At 39.2% G+C, this 20,286-nt stretch overlaps 1 protein-coding gene across 2 annotated transcripts in view; it reads left to right on the top strand.

The window, feature by feature from the left end:
• The first annotated feature begins 237 nt into the window (after positions 1 to 237).
• Positions 238 to 20,286, top strand: part of TPD52L1 (tumor protein D52-like 1) — a 58,970-nt gene continuing 38,921 nt past the window's right edge. The window contains exons 1-2 of one of the 2 annotated variants that reach the window (XM_006878981.1): positions 238 to 348; positions 9,930 to 10,078. In XM_006878981.1, coding sequence (XP_006879043.1) covers positions 301 to 348; positions 9,930 to 10,078 — 197 coding nt within the window. In that variant the 5' untranslated portion in view covers positions 238 to 300. The remainder of the gene's footprint in view (positions 349 to 9,929; positions 10,079 to 20,286) is intronic. The other variant, XM_006878980.1, reaches the window with a different exon arrangement.

Genomic DNA, 20,286 nt, shown 5'->3' with positions numbered 1-20,286 from the left:
GTATGGCTCTGAACTCCCACTTTCACTTCGTTTTTTGGCCTCTTAGTGTTCTTTGTTTTCTAAGCAGCTCATCACTTCTTCAGAAAGACTCTTTTCTAAAATATTTAGTTGTTTCCAGTAAAAGGATCAATCGCCGTTCTAGTCTTTAGTTTGTGGAAACAGAAGTTAGCTAAAATGAAGTTAGCTAAATTAATGTTAAGATTGCGTTGTGTTTTGTCAATCTTACCTCCAGGTTTGCTGGAGTCTGAACCATTGCAAGGAAGAGATGAAGATGCAGTAGCCAGTGCTGACTTTTCTAGCATGCTGTCGGAGGAGGAAAAAGAAGAGTTAAAGGCAGAATTAGTTCAGGTATGGTTAGCGTTCTTACTCTTGCTATTTCTATCTCTCGACCTTGAAAGCTCTTATGAGTTTGTTGTAAATCGGGTTTTACAATTTTTCATCTATAATTCTTCTAAATGAATATGCTGCAAGATTATTCATTTTACTGGTGTTGTAGTACTATTGTTTATTTTCCTTGGATTGCACAAATGGTTATGTGCTGAACTACTAGCTGAAAGATTGGCATTTCAAACCCTCCAGAATGCCTTAGGAAACCGGCCTGGCCATCTTCTTCAGAAAGGTCAAAGCCCTACGAACCCTCAGGAGTAGTTCTATTCTGCACACGTGTGGTCACCATGAGTTGTAATAAACTGAACATTATCCTTTTCCTGTTGATGACAGGGATAAAATAAGTGATTGTGCTGTGTGAGCAACAGTCTTACATGGTTTTTTGTATCTACTGATTCTTTTTAGTACTTACCTCTTACAAGGTTAATAAATCACTTATCAACCTAATGGAATTTACTCAAGACCATGACACAGGTGCCCCGTTCCTTTTATTAACAGTGCTTATTTGAAGACAGCAACATTATTCACAAATAATTTATCATTTCATGAAAGCCAGTCATTGAAGCTACTGACTATCAATTTGTATACTTTGAGCAAGAAGAGTAAAGTTGTGGGGTCCAGAGGAAAGCAGTGATTAATTTAGACTTGATTAAGCCTTGTATAGTTGCTGTGGGAACAAGGACAGAGAAGGGTTGGGGCCACCTGGCTTGTGAATACGATCCTTTGCTTGCAAGACTTAGGAACCCTTAATCTATTTACTAAGATTAGGAGACACAGACCAGAGAAGGAAACCCCCCTAAATATAACTGAGCAGCAAAGCTAGAAGAGAAGAATTCAGCATTCTCTTAATTCTGTGTCCCTGGCTCTTGAATGAAAGAGCAAGGGCAGTGGGGAGACAGCCATATATGACCTCTACCAACACCACAAGGAGGAGCTGCCCCCATCAACAACATCTACAACACAAAATCAAGTCCCATGAGGTCAGGCATGGCCCCTACACTGCTACACCTCTATCTACTAATTACAACACCAATCCTACTACCCTTCTAAGTCCAAAATCCATTGCAATAGCTACACAGACTTCTTGTTGTTGTGTGCCACCAAGTCGCTTGTGACTCATAGCAACCCTATGTACAACAGCCCTTAACCCAGCTCTATCCTGTGCCAATCTTATTGTCTCTGACACACCTACACCCATTACCCCAGTAACTGAATCAATCCATGTCATTGAGGGTCTTCCTCTCCTGCACTGTCCCGCCACCCTCCCAAGCACGTTGCCCCGCTCTAAGGACTGGTCCAACCTTGCTACATGTTCAAAGTATGTCAGACAAAGATTCAGAATCCTTGCCTCCAAGGAGCAGCCTGGTCTCACCCTCTGTAGGACGAACCTGTTTGTTTGTTCTCCTAGTAGTCCATGGCATATTCAACACCATTCTCCAGCACCACAGCTTAAAAGCATCAGTTTTCCTTCTATCGTCTTTAGTTGTCCAGCTTTCTGATGCATAGCAAGTAATTGTAAAGACTATGTTCTGGATCAGGCACAACCTAGTCTCCAGACTGACATCATTGCTCTTCAGTACTTTGGAGAGGTCTCTGACAGCAGAATTTCCCAATGCAATTTGTCTTTTAATTTCCTGGCTGCTGGTACCAAGTGTTGATTGTGGAGCCAAGTAAACTAAAGCTATTAACAATTTCAATCTCTTCTCCATGAATCATGATGCTGCCAGCTGGTCCAGTGGTGAGGATCTTTTTCTTGATGTTGACCTTCACTCCATATTGAAGCCTGCAGTCCTTGATCCTTGACCTTCTGCAGCCAGTGCTTTAGGTCCTCCTCAGTTTCAGCAAGCAGGATTGTGTCATCTGCATCATGCAGATTGTTGATAAGTCTACCTCCAATCCTGGTGCCACATTTCTCCTCATAGAGCCCCGCCTCCTGGATAACTGTTATGCATATAGATTGAACCATGCAATGTTTCCTTGCTCTGCTTTGACCACTGCCTCCTGGTACAAGTAGATTATCCAAAAACGACTGGAACAGCACATCAACAGAGAATTACCTGAAGTGCAGGCTGAGTTTAGAAGAGGCCATGGTACTAGGAATATTGTAGTTAATGTTAGTTGGATCTTGGCTGAAAGCAGAGAGTAGCCAAGGAGTGTCTATGTATGTTTCATTGACTATTCAAAGGAATTTGACTGTGTGGATCACAACAAACTGTGGCTGATTTTGAGAAGAATGGGAATTCCTGCACATTTGATTGTGCTAATGCGAAGCCTTTGCAGATTATATAGACCCATACTTACAATTATGGGCCTTATTACAGAGGTTAACAGGTTACACAGGATATAGTATCTCACTCAGGATAACCTCTGAAGTGTACTTGCAGGCCCTTCAGCTTTCAGCCTGTATCTTTAGGCCCATTTCACAAACTTTTCTTGTTGTTATTGTTGCTTACCTTTGAGTCAAGCACTACTCATAGTGACCCCATGAACAAAAGGCCTGAAGCCCCTCTACCACAATTAACATTCATCAAAGTTCATAGCGTTTCCAGAGGGATGTTATTTAGGAAGTGGATGTCACTCCTGCTTCCAAACCTATCATAGTATGTTATTGTTATTGTTGTTATGTGCCATTGAGTTGCCTGCAATGTATTGCGACCCTATATACAGCAGCTCTGAACCGTTCCCTGTCCTGAAGCAGTCTCACTTATTCCGACACACCAACCTCCATCACCCCAGTTACTATATCAATCCATCTCATTCAGGGTCTTCCTCTCCTGCACTGCCTTCTAAGCATGATGTCCTTTTCCAAGGACCAATCTCTCCTGGCCACATGCCAAAGTAAGTGAGGCAGAGTTTCAAAATCCCAGCCTCCAAGGAGGGACTTGGTTTCACCCCCTCCAAGACAGACCTATTTATTTTCTTGGCAATCAATGATACGTTCAAGGCTCTTCTCAAAGGCATCAATTCTTCTTCTGTCATCCTTAGTCATTGTCTAATTCTCTGAAGCATAACAAGTCATTGAGAAGACCATGTCCAGGATTAGGCGCACCTTTATATCTAGCCTGACATCATTGCTCTTCATTACTTTGGAGCGGTCAATGACAGCAGATTTAGTCCTGCCAATGATGGTATCTCCCTACCCTTAGTCCTCCAGCAAACTTGAGCAAAAACCTTTGGCTCTGGCTGTAAAACCTCTTCATTATAAAATAGAAGAACAACTTGTTCCTCCGGTACAACCAGAAATTATTTCAGTAAGTGGCTCCCATCAAGTAGGCTGACTCTTTAGCTGTGTCTGTCTGTGGTCAGTGAATTAGAACCACACAGCTGACTTCAGACCGGCCACACAGGCCAGCGTGCACAGATCTAAGTCTGCACTCATATGTGATGGGGTAGCTCCACATTTTCTTACTGCCTTCAATTCTAGTTCATGACTCGTTTTTGTCCATTTTGATGTCCAAATGTTATGTTCTACAGACTGATTCAAAGCTAAAGGTTAACACCTTCACCTCTGTTAGTTTAAGCTCATGAACAACCTTTTGTGACAGAAAACTATTAAAAATGCCTTCATTTTGTGAGTTCTGGGATCATACATATACATACATACATACATGTGTGTTTGTTTTCATGTATTCTGTACTAACTATTCAACAGTGAACATGTATTCCTTTTTTTATACATTTGCTTACAACGTTCATATACATTGTGTTTCACACTATTCTTCATTTACATTGTGTTTCATACAATCTTTCTAATGCATTGTGTTTATAAAATTAATCACTTTGGGCCTTATAGTCAAAGAAAACAAATAAATAGTCTTACTTGAGTGCTGCAATGAACGTAAAAATCTAGAAATGTTTTCAAAAATTCCTGTTTCATGAACAGCATCAGCAAGTTGCCAGTTCACCACATTTCTAGGACTTTTGAGTCTAACTTTTCACAGTATCACTTGCCTCCTACTTACTGTGTTCAAGTTGTTGGAATTTGTGTTTGCCTTTTTCAGAATGCCTTAACTTTCATGCTTCCTGCTTCTTGTTTCTGGATACCTCAAGTATGAGGAACTATTGCAGCTTGCCAGAAGCCACATCGTGTGACTCTTAGAGACCCGTGAGGATAGCATGGCCCAAGTCAAGCAGAAAACAAAACAAGTGTACCTTTGGTGCTTTATCCTCTTCATTTTTTGTTTCTTTTTCCCCCACTTGAGATAAACTCTGCTTTATATCCATTTTTTTTCATAAATCTCTTTCCATGCCTTTCATCATAGACTCTTGTGTATACATACACACATACCCCCACACTCACACATAATGAACTATTTATCTCAAGCCAGATGTATTCAGATTTCTGCAGGTGATAGGTTTTGATTACAGCAGGAGACCTGACTAAGCAGTCCCACAATTGACCTTTGAAAACTAAGACCCCTTTTAGGTGGCTCAGGATTTCTGTCTCAGCTCTCCACAAACTAGTTTTTCTTGGGCTTGTGGTCTAAACGAATCCTCTTTTTGTTTGAAAGAAGACTCTTCTTTTTCTATTAGCCACTCACAGGTATAGCTGACAGAGCACTGACCAACCCATTAGGTCAAGATCACAGCCGATCAGCGAGGCCTTTGAGGATGCAGACATCTCAGTTGTAACTGCATCATTTAAGAGAGTATGCCAGTCTCCTCTTTAATTCACTTCTCTCTGACTTTCTCACGCCCTCGTATTGTCCTCTAGTCACTCTGATCTCTCCTTCTCCAAGTACCCACTCCTCTCCACTCCTGTTATCCTCTCCTCTTGGTTTAACTTTGCACAGTTTTTTGGTTAACATTCCTATGTGGATGCCCTTGGACTTTGGGTGATGATATAACTCCATTTACCCATACATTTGACATATTTGCATGTGCCTACCAGGTGGACTGCCAAAAGATTGAATAGATACATCTTGGAAAAAAGTGCAGACAGAGTGCTCCTTGGATACAAGGATAGCTCTGTCTCTCATACTTTAATCATAATAAAATTAACCTAATTTTCTTATGAGGCACTGCATATTTTCTTTTTTAAAACTGTTTCTTTTGCTATAATATTGTATATCAGCAGTCTCCAGTTTGCCATGATGCTACTTTCCATGACTTCAGTTACCTCTGATGAACTGCAATAAAAAAATATTAAATAGAAAATTATAGAAATAAACAACAGATTGTTTTTTGTGAGGAGAAGTGTGACATCAAGATTAGAGGGAGACTCATTAACAACCTGCATTATGCAGATGACACATTCTTGCTCACTGAAACTGAGGAGACCTGAAGTGCTTGCTACAGGAGGTTAAGGACTGTAGTCTTCAATATGGATTGAATAAGCTCAACATCAAGAAGACAAAGATTCTCACCACTGGGCCAACTGGCAGCACCATAATAGATGGAGAAGAGATTGAGGTTATTAGCAATCACAGCTTGCTCAGATCCACAATCAACATTATTAACACCCGCAGTCGGTAAATCAAAAGACAAATTGTACTGGGAAAATCTGCTATATGGGCTTCTCCAGAATGCTGAAGAGCAACGATGTCAGTCTAGATACAAAGGTGCACCTAATCCAGGCCATGGTCTTCTCAATTACTTGTTATGCTTCATAAAGTTGGACAATGACTAAGAATGACAGAAGAATAAATGCCTTCAAGTTGTGGTGTTGGAGAAGAGTCTTGAACATACCATGAACTGCCAAGAAAACAAATAGGTCTGTATTGGAGAGGGCGAAACCAAGTCTCTCCTTGGAGACTAGGATTTTGAAGCTCTGCCTCACTTACTTGGGGCACACGACCAGGAGAGATTGGTCCTTGGAAAAGGACATCATGCTCAGAAGGGTGAACAGACAATACAGGAGAAGAAGACCCTGAATGAGATGGATTGATACAGTGACCGGGACAATGGGGGTTGGTGTATCAGAATTAGTGAGACTGGCTCAGGACAGGCAAGGGTTCAGAGCTGCTGTATATAGGGTCACTATGCATCACAGGTGACTCAGTGGCACATAACAACAATAACATACTATGACAGGTTTGGAAGCAGGAGTGGCATCTACTTCCCAAACAGCACGCCTCTGGAAACTCTATGAACTTTGATAAATTTAATAGTTGTAGAGGGGCTTCAGGCCTTTTTTTCATAGGGTTGCTATAAGTCGAGCTTGGCTCGAAGGCAATCAACAACAACAAGACCTAAATTGTATACCATTCTGAGTAATGTGATGAAATCTCATGCCGTAACACCTCCTCCCTCCCCAAACATGGATCATTGCTTTGTGTGGTGTCCCTGTGCTCTATGTGCCATGTGATCACTAATCACATAGTAACCATCTTCATTCTCAAATCAACTGTTAAGGTATCACAATGCTTGTATTCTAGTGACTCTTATTTTACTCAATGATTGTTTTCATTTTAGTAATACTTACTGTTGTTACTATTTTACTGTGCTTAATTTAGAAATTAAACTTTATCATAGACACCTATGTATACAAACCCAAATAATATCTGTAGGGTTGGGTATTTTCCATAGTTTCAGGCATCCATTGTGTGCCTTGAAATATATAGTTAAGAGGAACTACTGTAATGAAAAAAAACTGGATTCTTGCTCATTTCTTCCATCAGCCAACCTCATCTGTGAATGAGAGGTCATGTTAGACGTTTTAGGATGTTTTGAGTACTAACATTTTGTAACTAGGAATCAACAATAGTTGATAGTAATTTTCTCTGAATAAGGCAGTATTCTATTTATGAACTTGTGTATAAACTTTCATCCTAATATAGTTTCTTCTATCAGATAGTAAAAAGAACTCTTGTCTTCCATGTTAAGAAACAAGATATACTGAAGACTTGTAAATTTTATTTGATTTTTTGTACACCCAGAATGTGTAAATATGTACACTACATTTATGCATGTGTATTTTTAAAAGTTACACTTATCCTATGCAAAGAAATAAAATACATAGGACAGTTAAATTCCAAACACAGAATCTCAGGGGGAGAAAATGACATATAGTCAAAATTCTCTTTGAAAATAGCTTTGTTGTTGCTGTTGTGGTTGTTATGGGCCATCACATTAACTACAACTCATCACAACTGTGTGGACAATAGATTGGAACGTTGCCCTATCATACACCGTCCTCACCAACTCTGATAAACTTAATCCCATTACTACAGTCATGTGCCAATCATCTTAACATCTTGCTGCTCCTTGGGAGAGAGATGGACAATCTCCTCCAGTATAATTACTGCCTCTGAAAAAACCTGCTGGTGGGTCAGCTATGGGTCAGTTCCAGTTTTATGGCACACAACAACAACAAAGAGAATCAGGAAAGGCTCGTGGCTTAGAGGTAAGGAATTGTGCTTCCGACAAAGGCACATGATTCTAATCCAGAAACTACCCACAAGAGAAAGATGGTGTACAACTAACTACCTCTGAAAACCTGCTGAGTTTTTTTTATTCCTAGGATAAATGGTAATTGAAAAGGTACTGTTCATAAAGTATTTCGAACAAAACCAATTTTTACTTAAAAATCGTATCTATATATAACTTTATAAAAATGTAAGGTCAATAACCCTAAAACTGTTACGTATTTCCTAGTAGAGAGGGTCAGCTGTGGGTCGACTCCAAATCAGTGGTGGTGGTGGTTGTTGTTATGTGCCATTGAGTTGCCTACGACTCATAACGATCCCATGTACAACAGCCCTAAACCCTGCTCTATCCTGTGCCAATTGCATTGCCTCTGACACACCCACCCCCATAACTCCAGTCACTGAATCAATCCACCTCATTGAGGGTCTTCCTCTCCTGTGCTGTCCCACCACCCTCCGAAGTACTTAGAATCAAACTGACAAAAGAAATTTTAAAGTTTCATGGGAAATGTAGAGAGGAGTGCGTTTAGGTTAATGGTGAACATTACAGAAAAGGAGGGTGTCAATGATTATACAACTTGAAGAAAGTAATCAGTGTCTCTGAATTATACATGTAAAACTCTTTTAAAAACAAAAATCCCGTGTTCTACTGTGTATAATGGCCTAGTGGTAAGAAGCTGCACTGCCATCCCAAAGGCCCTCTGTTTGAATCCACCAGCTGCTCTACCGGAGAAGGATGAGCAATTTCCAGTTTTCTGTCTCTGAAAACCTGTTGACTGGTCAGCTATGGGTCAGTTCCTATTGGATAGTGCTCAGCAACAACAACTGTGCATATAACACAATAACAACCACAAAAGAAATTCACTGTAAAGTTACACTATGAAAAATTATTACTCTTATGAGTACTGGAAAAAATATCAAATGAAGAGTTATTTATAGGATTTGTCTATCAAATTAGCAAAGAATGAGAATTGAAACACCAATTGATATTTGTTGTTGTTGTATACCATCAAGTCAGAATCGATGCACAGCTGACCCTCCAACAAGTTTTTTGAAGTAGTTAATCATACGGGAGTAGACTGCCCATCCTTCTTCCACAGAGTAGCTGGTGGAATTGAACTGCATGCCTTTGTGATTCCAGTGCAGCCTCTTACCACTAGGCTACTAGGGTCTAGCAAATTTTCAAACATGATTGTAGGCCTATAACTTGATACATTTTTCTGTAAAAGATTTTGATGATGTACTTTATATCATATGTATGTCCATCCAGTTATATGCTCTGTCATAGGTAATCAGGTCATTTCCAAATGCATAAATCTGAATATTCATTGCATTATTCTTCATAGAAGAATCTAAAAGTATTATCAATTGACAATTACCTGATAAATTATTCTACATATGTATAAGGATAGACTGGATAGTCATTAAATTGATGTCTATTTTTATTGAAACAAGTTCCTAGGATAAATGGTAATTGAAAAGGGACTGTTCATAAAGTATTTTGAACAAAACCAATTTTTTATTTAAAAATCATACCTATGTATAACTTTATAAAAATTTAAGGCCAATAACCCCAAAAGTGTTGGCTATATCCTAGTAGAGAACAGGTGATTTTCATTTTCTTCTTTGTATTTCTCAGTACATACTGAATTTCTTGGAAGAGCATTACTTCTGTAATATTAGAACCAATAAATCTATTTCTATTGTTAAATATTCTGTCAAATATTCATTGTCTTTCAGTCAGAACCTGCTCATAGCTGTCCCTCCAACAGGTTATTTTTAAATATTACACTATATCACTGTGTTGTGACATTCTCATGGTTTAGTGTATTATCTGTCGAGTTGCCAACCAAAAGGTCAATGGTTTGAACCCATTAGCTGCACTGAAGGAGAACAATGAGGCAACTTCCTCCCATAAAGATTTCCAGTCTCCAAAACCTTCTAGTAGAGAGCTGGTGGCGTACTCTCTAACATGCTAGACTGCTGCGTCAATGGAAGATTGCTACAGCAGCAGGGTTTTTGGGTTTGTATCTCACTGCTTGCTTTATCAAAAGGGAGACTACTTAAATAAGAGGATGTTAAGCGCCTGCTTTATAACTCCAAGAGCTTTGTACTTTTCTGATATATTCTTCAACTGGTCTGACGTTTCTCCCACAATATTCTCTCCTCCTCACAGCTGGAAGACGAAATTACAACTCTACGACAAGTTTTATCAGCAAAAGAAAGACACCTGGTTGAGATAAAACAAAAACTCGGCATGAATCTAATGAACGAATTGAAGCAGAACTTCAGCAAAAGCTGGCACGACATGCAAACGACCACTGCGTAAGTACTAGCAGCGTTTAAAAATCGTTCTTGATCCATTGCATTGCCGCTCTCTACTCCCCCCATCTCAGCCTTTAGAAGGCTATTTTCATACTTGTCGTGAGGGAAAAAGGATTTCTTCAGATGTAAAATAAATATGTGCGATCATTAAACATGTTGCATGTGGAGCAGATTTATAAAGTAACTATATGAAAAAAACTTTAACCATTAAAGTTGTATTTGTACTCAGATAATTTTCCCAGGATTTTGATTTAATTTTTTTTTATCAGTTATTTTTAAAAATTCATGAAGTGTGTATTTTTTCTTACTTTTCTCTCATAAAACTGTAAGTTGGAGGGTATTTTCTCCTCAGAATAGTAAAAACTTTGTATATGCCATGGATTCTGTCATTAAGTTGTTAACAGTTTTAGTAGGGACTTTTGACAGCAACTGAGTAAGAAAATCTTGGAGCACTTCCCTTTTCAGATGAGCATCTCATCCTCAAACATTTTAGGAATTATTTAGAGCTGGATTTAGGACATCAGCAGTGTTTACTTTGGCTTTGCCCCTATCTTCTTGTCTTGCATCAAGCAAAGGATAAGAATACCTTTGGTTATCCTTCAATATATTTTATTGGCTTTAAAAAAAAATTAAGTTAAATATTTCATGTCTCCAGGACTTTTCTAGTGATCTAAAATCATTTGCTTGCCACATGGTCTTGTACCAAAGGGAAGAATGGGAACATATTAAAAAACAAAACACACAAAACTCAAACATAAAGAGCTCCACCTTGGTCTCATTGCTGTTGAATTGGAACCCAGTCAGAACTGACCCTCTGTTGGGTTTCTGAGGCTGTAAACCACACTGGGGTAGATTGCCTATCTGTCTCCCTCAGAATCACTGGTGAATTTGAACTGTCAGACAGGCAGGACCTCTCAGTTAGCAATGCAAATTTTCTTCCTTTTTCATGTTGTTGGTTTCATTTTTTCACTTTTTAAAAATTTTATATTGGTTTGTATACATAATTTTTATACATTGTGTTTCATTCATTTACAGTGTGTTTCACATATTTCTTCATTCACACTGTGTTTCATACCATCATTTCCATACAATGTGTTTTATGAAATTAATCACCATTGATCTATGCCCACCGTCACCCCGTCATTTCAAGTCCCCACTAGATCTATCCTAATTCCTTCAGGCCCTCCCTCTGCTTACCACATGACCTCAAGATTGCCTTTCCTCCTACCCTCACCCTCTTTCTTCCCTGCCCTTACCTCTTTGGCCTTTTATCCATATCTAAGTAGTTATCTTTCTATTAGTTCAATAATGGTCTTATTCAGTATTTGTACTTATAAGACTGAGTTAGTTCACTCAGCATAATGCTCTCTACTCTCTCCCATGTTATGTGGTATTTTACTAAATCTTTGTTCCTGAGTGCTACATAGTATTCCATAGTGTGTAAGTACCACAATTTCTCAGTCCATTAGTTTGTTGATGGGCATTTGAACTGTTTTTAATTTTCTTAGAATAGTGAATGTGATGCTATGAATATCAGTGTACAAATCTCTGGTCTGTTTCAGTTCAGTTTTCCTCAGAGTATTTTCCTAGTAGTGGAATAGCTATGTCATAATGGTATTTGTATGTTCATTTTTTTGAAGAAACATCAAACTGCTTTTCAGAATTTTACAGTCCCACCAACAGTATATGATCATTCCAATCTCTCCACACCTGAATTGCCATCCGTTCTTAGTGGCCACATAAACAACAGATTTGAATCTCGCCCTATCCTGTGTCGTCCTAATCTCTGATATACTGGGGTTGGAGGTGGGCCTATCTGTAACATCACAGAAACTTTCCATCTCTCGTCCTAACGCTAGCTACAGATTTCACCATCAAGATATTTCTTTGCATTTAAATTTTCTTTCCTGGAATTGCCCATTGCAAAGTAAATTTATCTCAATCATAATACCTAAACATGAATCTTTATTTCCCCTTTCCTGGACATAGAGAGGCCTCCTAATAGGAAACTCTAGTGGCTTAGCGGTAAGGAATTGTTCTGCCTATACAAAGACACATGGTTCAAATCCAGCAATTGCTCTATGAGAGAAAGATAGACAATCTCCCCTCATGAGATTTACTGCCTCTGAAGGGTCAGCTATGGGTCAGTTCTGACTCCATGGTACACAACAACATTAATGTAATAGAGATGCAAATGAACTGCAGCAATTATATCAGTTTTTCTGGTACCAAATTTGCTTACTCGCTCCTGAAAAAAAATAAGATCTAAGACTTTTAACTTCTTTGTAAAGATGTCCTTTGTACCAACAAACTGGGTCTTAATTAAAAAGAGATTGAAGTCTCCCCAGTGTGACCTCCCTGGTTTTCCAGTGAAAATAGCAAGTATCTCTCCCCTTAAAAAGTGAGCCATGGGTACTGTAGGTTTCTCTGCATATACACCCCAAAGATACAGCTGAACAATTGGGACACAGCCTAGAGTAGGGCAGAATGAGGCCAAGGAGCTCATAGTTTAGCTCTGGATACAACTAATCTTGCCCAACCACATGATAACATTTTTGGGAGAAGAACCTGCATACTGATGCACATCAGTTTAAAATATATATTGCAGTATAAAATGAACAATACCCTGAAAAGAACTACTATATTCCATTGGAGGGATGAAATGGAATGAGGCTGGTGTAATTCCATAGGGAGTTGCACTGCTAATCCAAAGGCAATTCAAAGCTGCCACTGACTCTGAGGGTGAAAGATGGTATAAAAAGATGAAGGGCCACATGGGGACAACCATGTCTGACCTTAATCAACTTCTCAAAGGGGAAGTATCCCCATTGATAGCATAAATAATACAAAACCAATACCCATGGAGTCAAGATGTGTCCCCCAAACTCCCATACCTCTTTCTACTCAACACCAATCTTAACTGCTTTACTGGATCCAAAATCTGATCCCCTATCTCACAGGCCACACAGAACCATATTGTGGAAATAAAAAAGAATGGATAGGTAATAAACACACTGCACTTTAACAGAAGAGGGGAAGAACGCTCAATACGAATCTATAATTAATTAGGCATTATGTGTATGACAACAATCTGGAAGAGGTGCTTTGCAAAGTGGACTGGGGGAAGAGAGAGAAGATGTGCGACAATTAATTAATGAAAACCAAACCTTTCTATAAACTTTGTTAAAAATGATAATTTTTAGAAAAAGTTTATATAATCCAGGTAAACAGCAGGATACAGTCAAGACTTTCAAAATGTGTTTGCAGTCGCCTCAGCCTTGAGCCTCAGAACTTTTACAAAATTCTCAGTCCTGTGAATTATGACCGTCCCACCCCTAGTTGTCCAACAAACTTTGACAAAGATTCTTAGCTCTGGTTCCAATGGTGTAACAGTCCCAAAGTCCCATCTCACATCAGGTCTCTGGTTTGGCTATGGCTGCTGCCGCCATAAGTGTAGCTGATGTGTTACATTCTTGCTTCTTTTCTGACAGGAAAGGTCTCTCCTTCTGCTGCTGGATTGCTCAATATAATGGTGAAATTGGCCAATCCCCGTGTGGATTAGTGAGAAGAGCTAATCCTTTTATGGATTGGTAGATAGCCAGCACCCTTTTGAAGGCAAACAGGCCCTATTCCCATATTTCTGCCCATCTATATGCAAAGGTTAAACAATGGTTAGGAAATTCATTTTGAAAGATAAACTCCACAGATGGACAGTCTCCTCCTGTGTGATTTATAGCCTCAGAAATACAGTAAAGGACCTGACAATAGCTCCTTCTTGTCAATGTTTGCACTTCGATAAACTCTAACACTTAATGGTCTTGACAACATGAGACTAAGCTCAGTTAGAGACCTAGTTCCCTTGGTCAGATTAAGGCTGTATTTAATCTATCCTCCAGGCTCTGTGTCATTTATATTTGAACTTTTGGAGTGTAAGAACCAGGAAGAAACTTTCTGCTTGGTCACCTAAATATTAATTCAAGGACAAAATAAACAAATGCAAGGCAGGAAAATTCAAGAAATTCTGTTTAGGGGTGGAGAAAGAACAGAGATTATCTGGGACCAGGATAAATATTTTGTTTTGCCTTAGGTCTAATGGGGGTGGAGTTGGAGATGGGCAGTAAAGGAAAAGGTTCATAGTCTTCCTGGGTCTTGTAAATAAAGCAGTGAAACTCATGGAAGGCTTTTAGTCCATTACATGGGGACAGTACAGAGTTTATGCTCTTGTCCATGTTTGAAAACCAGATTTGTCATAAGTAGACAGTCAACTAAGTTTCTTGTTGGATAAAGAAAAGAGATTTATCTAAGATTTACTCTAGATTTATGCTTATGGAGTTTAAAGTCTCCTCGAAAAGAAAAATGTGTTTTGTTTCTCTGTGTGTTTGTGTTTGTGTTTAACAAGTTGTCACTCTTAACCAGTTAAGTGATACATATGAAAGTGATGTGCAGAAAATACAAGGTGTTATGAGAATAAGTTCTAGTATAAGAGATGGAAACTGCCAACAACTTCATCTTACTTGGATCCACAATCAATACACTTAGTACCAGCAGTCAGGGGATCAGGAGATATATTGTAGGGAAAAGCCTGTAGTTAGGGACCTCTCCATATTATTGGAGAGCAATGATGTTAGTTTGAGGACTAAGATGTGCCTTAGTTTAGATTCAGGCCATGGTCTTTTCAATCACTTACTTTGTTGCTGAGAGCTGAACAATGAATAAGGATGAAAGAGAAAAAAAAATTTAATGTCTTTGAACTGTAGTGTTGGATGTCTTGGAGAAGATGCAGCCAGAGTGTTTCTTGAAGGCAAGGATGGTGAACCTTCATCTCACATACTTTGGATATATTGATAGGAAAGATTATTTCTTGGAAAACAATATCATGCTTCGAAAGGTAGAGCAAACAAGAAGAAGACCCTCAACCAGTTGACACAGTGACTGCAGCAATGGGCTGAGGGATGTTTGAGATTGTGAAGATGGCACAGGACAAGACAGGGTTCACATCTGTTGTTCATAGGGTTGCTATGAGTTGTACTCAACTCGATGGCACCTAACAAGAAGAAGTATAGAGCATCTCATGTTAGACTGCTAAACAAAAGCATGGAGAGTTAAACCCAGTAATTACACATCGTTCTGCAGAAGAAATATGGGACGTTATAGATATTTACAGCCTTAGGAACCAAATGTAGCATCATAATGAGTAAAAAATCTATTCCACAGCAATGGTCTATGTTTCTTCATGGTAATGTAAGACAGAGGATCAACCAAGATCACATATTTTTTTATTGTCACATACTTTTGACATGTTATTAGGAGAAGCCAGAGTCTGGAGAAGGCAACATGCTTGTAAAAGTAGAGGGTCAACACAATAGAAGACCCTCAGTGAGATAGATTGGCACAGTGGTTGTAATGGGTGTAAGTCAAGCAGAAATATGAGTAAGGTGCAGGATCAGATAGCATTTTTTTCTATTGGACGTGGGGTCACGATGCACTCAAATGAACCAAAGAAACTTAACAACTCTCAGCCATTTTTGGCCAGGGACTAGTCTAAGTTCTCAAGACACAGGAACTGACAAGAAGAGTAAGTTCCTACTCCCCTGGATTGTGAAGAGAAGAGAACCAGAGACAAGTAATGAAATAAAAGTATAAAATACTAGGAATTGCTTTAAAGAAACTAGCATAGGAGATGTGTTAAAGAGTGACTCCAAAGAGAGAGTTGCTTTGATTGAGTGTTCAAGGAAATCCTGTGTTAGCAGGCCACTTGGAGCTGAGCCTTGACTGAGAAGAAAAAAAACCACTCTTATGAAGATTTGTAAGGGAACTTCTCTAGCCCAGGGAAAAGCTACAAAGGCTGTAAGGAAATAATTAGCTTTGCAGTTTTAAACAGACTAAAGGAAGCTCTTTTGTGTGGAGTACAGTGAGATGAGGTAAGGTAAGAACCTCTGGATCTCTCATGAAATGGACTTTATTTGAAGAGCTTCAGATGTATCACTTGAGTTTTAACCAGGCATATGAACATGTGCTGATTTACCTTTTATAAAACTGTTTTGGTTGTTTTGTGTAATGCAGGCTGTGGAAGAAAAGTCGTGAGTGGAAACTAGGCAATTACTTATGCAGTTACTGCTGTAATATAAATAAATGATGTTCATTTTTAGAGTGGAGCAATCCATGAACAGAGAGCAGGTAGTCTCTGGAGGTTACTCCAACAAGACTTCTCAATGACTTGAAGGGGGGAAGTGAGAACAGTAGATTTCAAGGTATCTCTCATTTCTTGGAGGAAGTCCTGAAGATGTAATTCCTAGAGAATTGCACTGGCTAGCCCAAAGGCCTTTCTGGTGGTTCAGATCACTTCTCAGGAGAACTATGGGCAACCTCCTCTCATGGAATTTATAACCTCAGAAACACTAGTGGATCAGTTATGGGTCCATTCTGAGTCACCAGCAATGAATTTTCTTAGTTGCTTGAGTCACACTTGCAACTAGGCAGGTAGTGAGATGGTTTACAACAATGACAGTGCAGCACTGTGGTTAATCCTGTGAGCTATGGTTCTGATTGCTTGGCTTAGGTTGAAATCTAGGCTTCATTTGCATTTAAATGAGTATTACATTAGTTACTATTTCATCGATAAAGGAAGCTGGAGCTCTGATGACCTAGTGATAAGAAGCTGTGCTGCAATCTCAAAGAGACATGGTTTGAACTCCCCAGTTGTTCCATAGGAGAAGTATGGGCAATCTCCTCCTGTGTGATTTACAAGGTCAGCTGTGGATCAGTTCTGACATGACAGCACACAACAACTGCACCCCTTTCAGAAATAATGGGGATTCAACCATGCAGGACCGTCTAGCATGTTCTAGGAATGTAGGAATTATTGACAATGGTGGAAAAATGAGACAGAAATAGGTCCTGGAGAATTCTTTGTTTATGTGACGTCTGAGATGCTTGATGATAGTCAATCTGATACATTGAGAGAGCAACTCCAAAGGAAATTTAAGGTCAGAGATGAGCATCTGGGAACAACTTAACACATAGATGTTACTGAAATTCTTAAGATAGAGTAAAATGTCCTTGGAGAATATTTAGATAAATATAGATGACCTTGGACTTGCTAACATTTAAGAATGAATTGAACTTCCCCTTGTAAAGAAGTAATCCCTTTTTAAATAGGGATGGGGCTGTGGAAGTGCATTGAGGTGGAGGGCTAGAAGATCAGGAATCTAAACCTGTTAATAACATAATTTCAGGAAAGATTTCCCTTGCTTTATTTTCTTGGCAACTAAGAGACAAGAATGGCAGCGTTTGTGATATAATCCATGGGGAATTGTACTGTTAACACAAAGGCTTCACCTTCTGGTGGTTTGAAGCCACCAGTAAAGTCATTTCTGAAAACCCACTGGAGGGTCAACCACAAGTTGGTTCTGACTCGATGGTACACAATAACAACCCAAAGACTTTGCCCTTCTGGTGGTTCAAATCCACCACTGACTCTGTAGGAATAAGATGGGAAACCTTCTGTACAATTCACACCCTGGGAAACCCAGTGGAAGGTCAGCTATGTTTCCAAGTTGGCAACAATACATTTTTGTTGATTTCATTTTCTTGTTTTCTTTGAGGGATATTGCTGTTATTGTTGTCGGGTGCTGTTGAGTAGAGTACAACTCACAGGGACTCTGTGAACAAAAGATCTGAACCCTGCTCTACCCTGTGCCATCCTCATACTTCCTGACACACAAGAGCCCGTTGTGGCAGTCACTGTGTCAATCCACCTGGTCAAGGGTCTTCATCTCCTTTGTTGACCCCCCACCCTTCCCAACATCATGTCCCTCTCCAAGAAATAGCGCCCCTAACAACAAGCCTGAAGTATGTGTGATGAAACTTCATCTTTTGCTCCCAAAGAATATTCCGGCTGCACCCTCAATCATATACTGGGAAAAGTCATTGAGTGAGAAAGCTATCTTACAAGGTAACAACCTATTTTCTGCTGAATTAAGTCCCTGCTGGTTTTGTGTTCAAATTACTTGTGCCACAGCAAGTCACTGAAAGCAAGATTGAGTTGCTTCAGTAGATAGAAAAACTAGGAACTAGGAAGTAGAAGTTTGTGCTGGATAGTCAAGCTGGTACGCTTCTTTTAATAAAGGCTATGCCTTTACTAACCTACATAATTTTCTCTCTGAATTCTGCCACAGACCAAGTAGCATGTCTACAGAGAACAAAAGATTTGGGAAAAGAATTTAAAACATTCCATCTTTGGAGAAAACATAATAACTTCATCCTATATTGTTACTGTTTGTTGCCATCTACTCACTTGACCCATGGCATCCTCATGTGCAGTTTAAGGAATAGTTGACAAGCCCTGGGCTATTTCCATGCTTTTTGGTGGGTTTAAGTCCACTGTTATGCTCTAGTCTTTCTCATTGAGGGCTTTGCCTCTCTAAGAATTGGTCTCTCCTGGCAAACAAGTTAAAGTCTGAAACAATATTTTGGAATTCATAGGCTGTTGGTTGACTAACCTTCAGAAGGTCATCAACAGGGCTTTCTTCTAATCTTACTCTGGAAGCTTCACTGCAGTTTGTCCACCATACGTAATGCTGCTGATCTTGTTGGGATAACTGTCAGCGTCCAGAGCAACAGACAAGCCACCACACTACAACTAACATGATGGGTTCATCCAACTTTGAAAGGAGCAGAACTCTAACATTCAAAGTTAAATAATGCACTGTGATAAAAAAAGTGAAGTTTGGGTTTATGACTTATTTACTCCTTGATCAGACCATGATAGTCAGAAAGGATGATTGTTTCTTTTCTCTGAGGAGCCTGCCGAGGCACAGTTGAGTTTGGAAATGGCAGCAAAGATTAAAGATCTAATTTAAAAATTCACACATCCCCAATCTCTCATCCAGTTTCTCATTCATCTTCCCTTTAGGCTTTCATATTATTACACAAGACAGGAAGTTTTCTAAACCCAAGGATTGTGCTTATGTTTTGATAACCTGTTTAGCGTGTCTATGGAAGAAAATTCCGAGTGTTTTTGGTATCTTGGGTGAAATGTTACTTTTGTAACCACTGAAGTGATGATCCTTTTAAACATTTCATAATAGAAAATATCTTCATGCTGTGAAATATCTTCTTATGAAAAGGCAGGTGAATTTTAAACTCTTCTATTTATATGCAGGAAAATGCTTTTGAGTCAAAACATTTTAGAAGATGGCATGCTTTCTCCTCTGGATTATTAACACTGACTTTTAAATTAGTAAAACATGACAAGAGAAACCTGTTTGACAAGTCCATGCAAGGACTTTTATTTGCCTTGCAGAGAATCTTACCCTACAATACTGAAGCCCTCCCTGCCAGTGAGAAGGACAGACATCTGGCCTGCTGAAGCCAGGCTGCTAAATGCTGCAATTCCTGCAAAACAGAATTTGAAAAGGAAAGCCTACTTTTCTGTTGATATTCAGTAAAATAAATAGATGATAGATAGATAGATAGATAGATAGATAGATAGATAGATAGATAGATACCTACTTATATTCAAAACAAAAATCTCCCAGAAAGTAATCTTTAAAAAGCTGCTAACTGAAGATCAGACTTTCAGACCCACCAGCCATTCCTCAGAAGAAAGATAAACCAGTTTGCTTCCATTAAGGTTTATTGTTGTTGTTGTTTTGTGCTGTCAAGTTGCCAAGTGACTCATAGTGACCCTATGTTCAAGTGCCCTGAAGCCTGTCCTATCCTGATCCTGAGCCAGTTGCACCGTCTCTGACACACCTAGCCCCATTGCCCCAGTTACTGTGTTAATCCATCTCATCAGGGTCTTCCTCTCCTGCGCTGTCTCTCCATCCTTCCAAACATGATGTCCTTCTCCTAAGATTAGTCCCTCCTGGCCACATGTCCAAAGTATTTGAGACAGAGCTTCAAAATCCTTGCCTCCAAGGTGCAATTTGGTTTTATTCTCTACAGGACAAATTAGACATTTATAAAGGTTTACAATCTTAGAAATCTGATAAGAGTCACCAAGAGTTAGAAGAGACTCACCTGGGTTCAGAGGATACAGTCCAAAGTAAGCTAATAAATATCAAAAACAAAACAAATCAGTTACCATCCCACTCGTGGTGACTCTATGTATCTCTTTTTTATTTTATTTTTAGGTTGTTTATTTTTCATTTCAATGAACATATACAGAGATTTTGGGATTCCATTCATTCATTGTTGCACCCTTC

The sequence above is a fragment of the Elephantulus edwardii genome, unplaced genomic scaffold, assembly GCF_000299155.1.
Source record: "Elephantulus edwardii isolate Elephantulus edwardi_28Jun2011 unplaced genomic scaffold, EleEdw1.0 scaffold00002, whole genome shotgun sequence".
NCBI classification, from domain to species: Eukaryota; Metazoa; Chordata; class Mammalia; order Macroscelidea; family Macroscelididae; genus Elephantulus; species Elephantulus edwardii.
The sequence above is the reverse complement of the archived record's forward strand: the minus strand, read 5'-3'. Positions and strand labels throughout refer to the sequence as shown.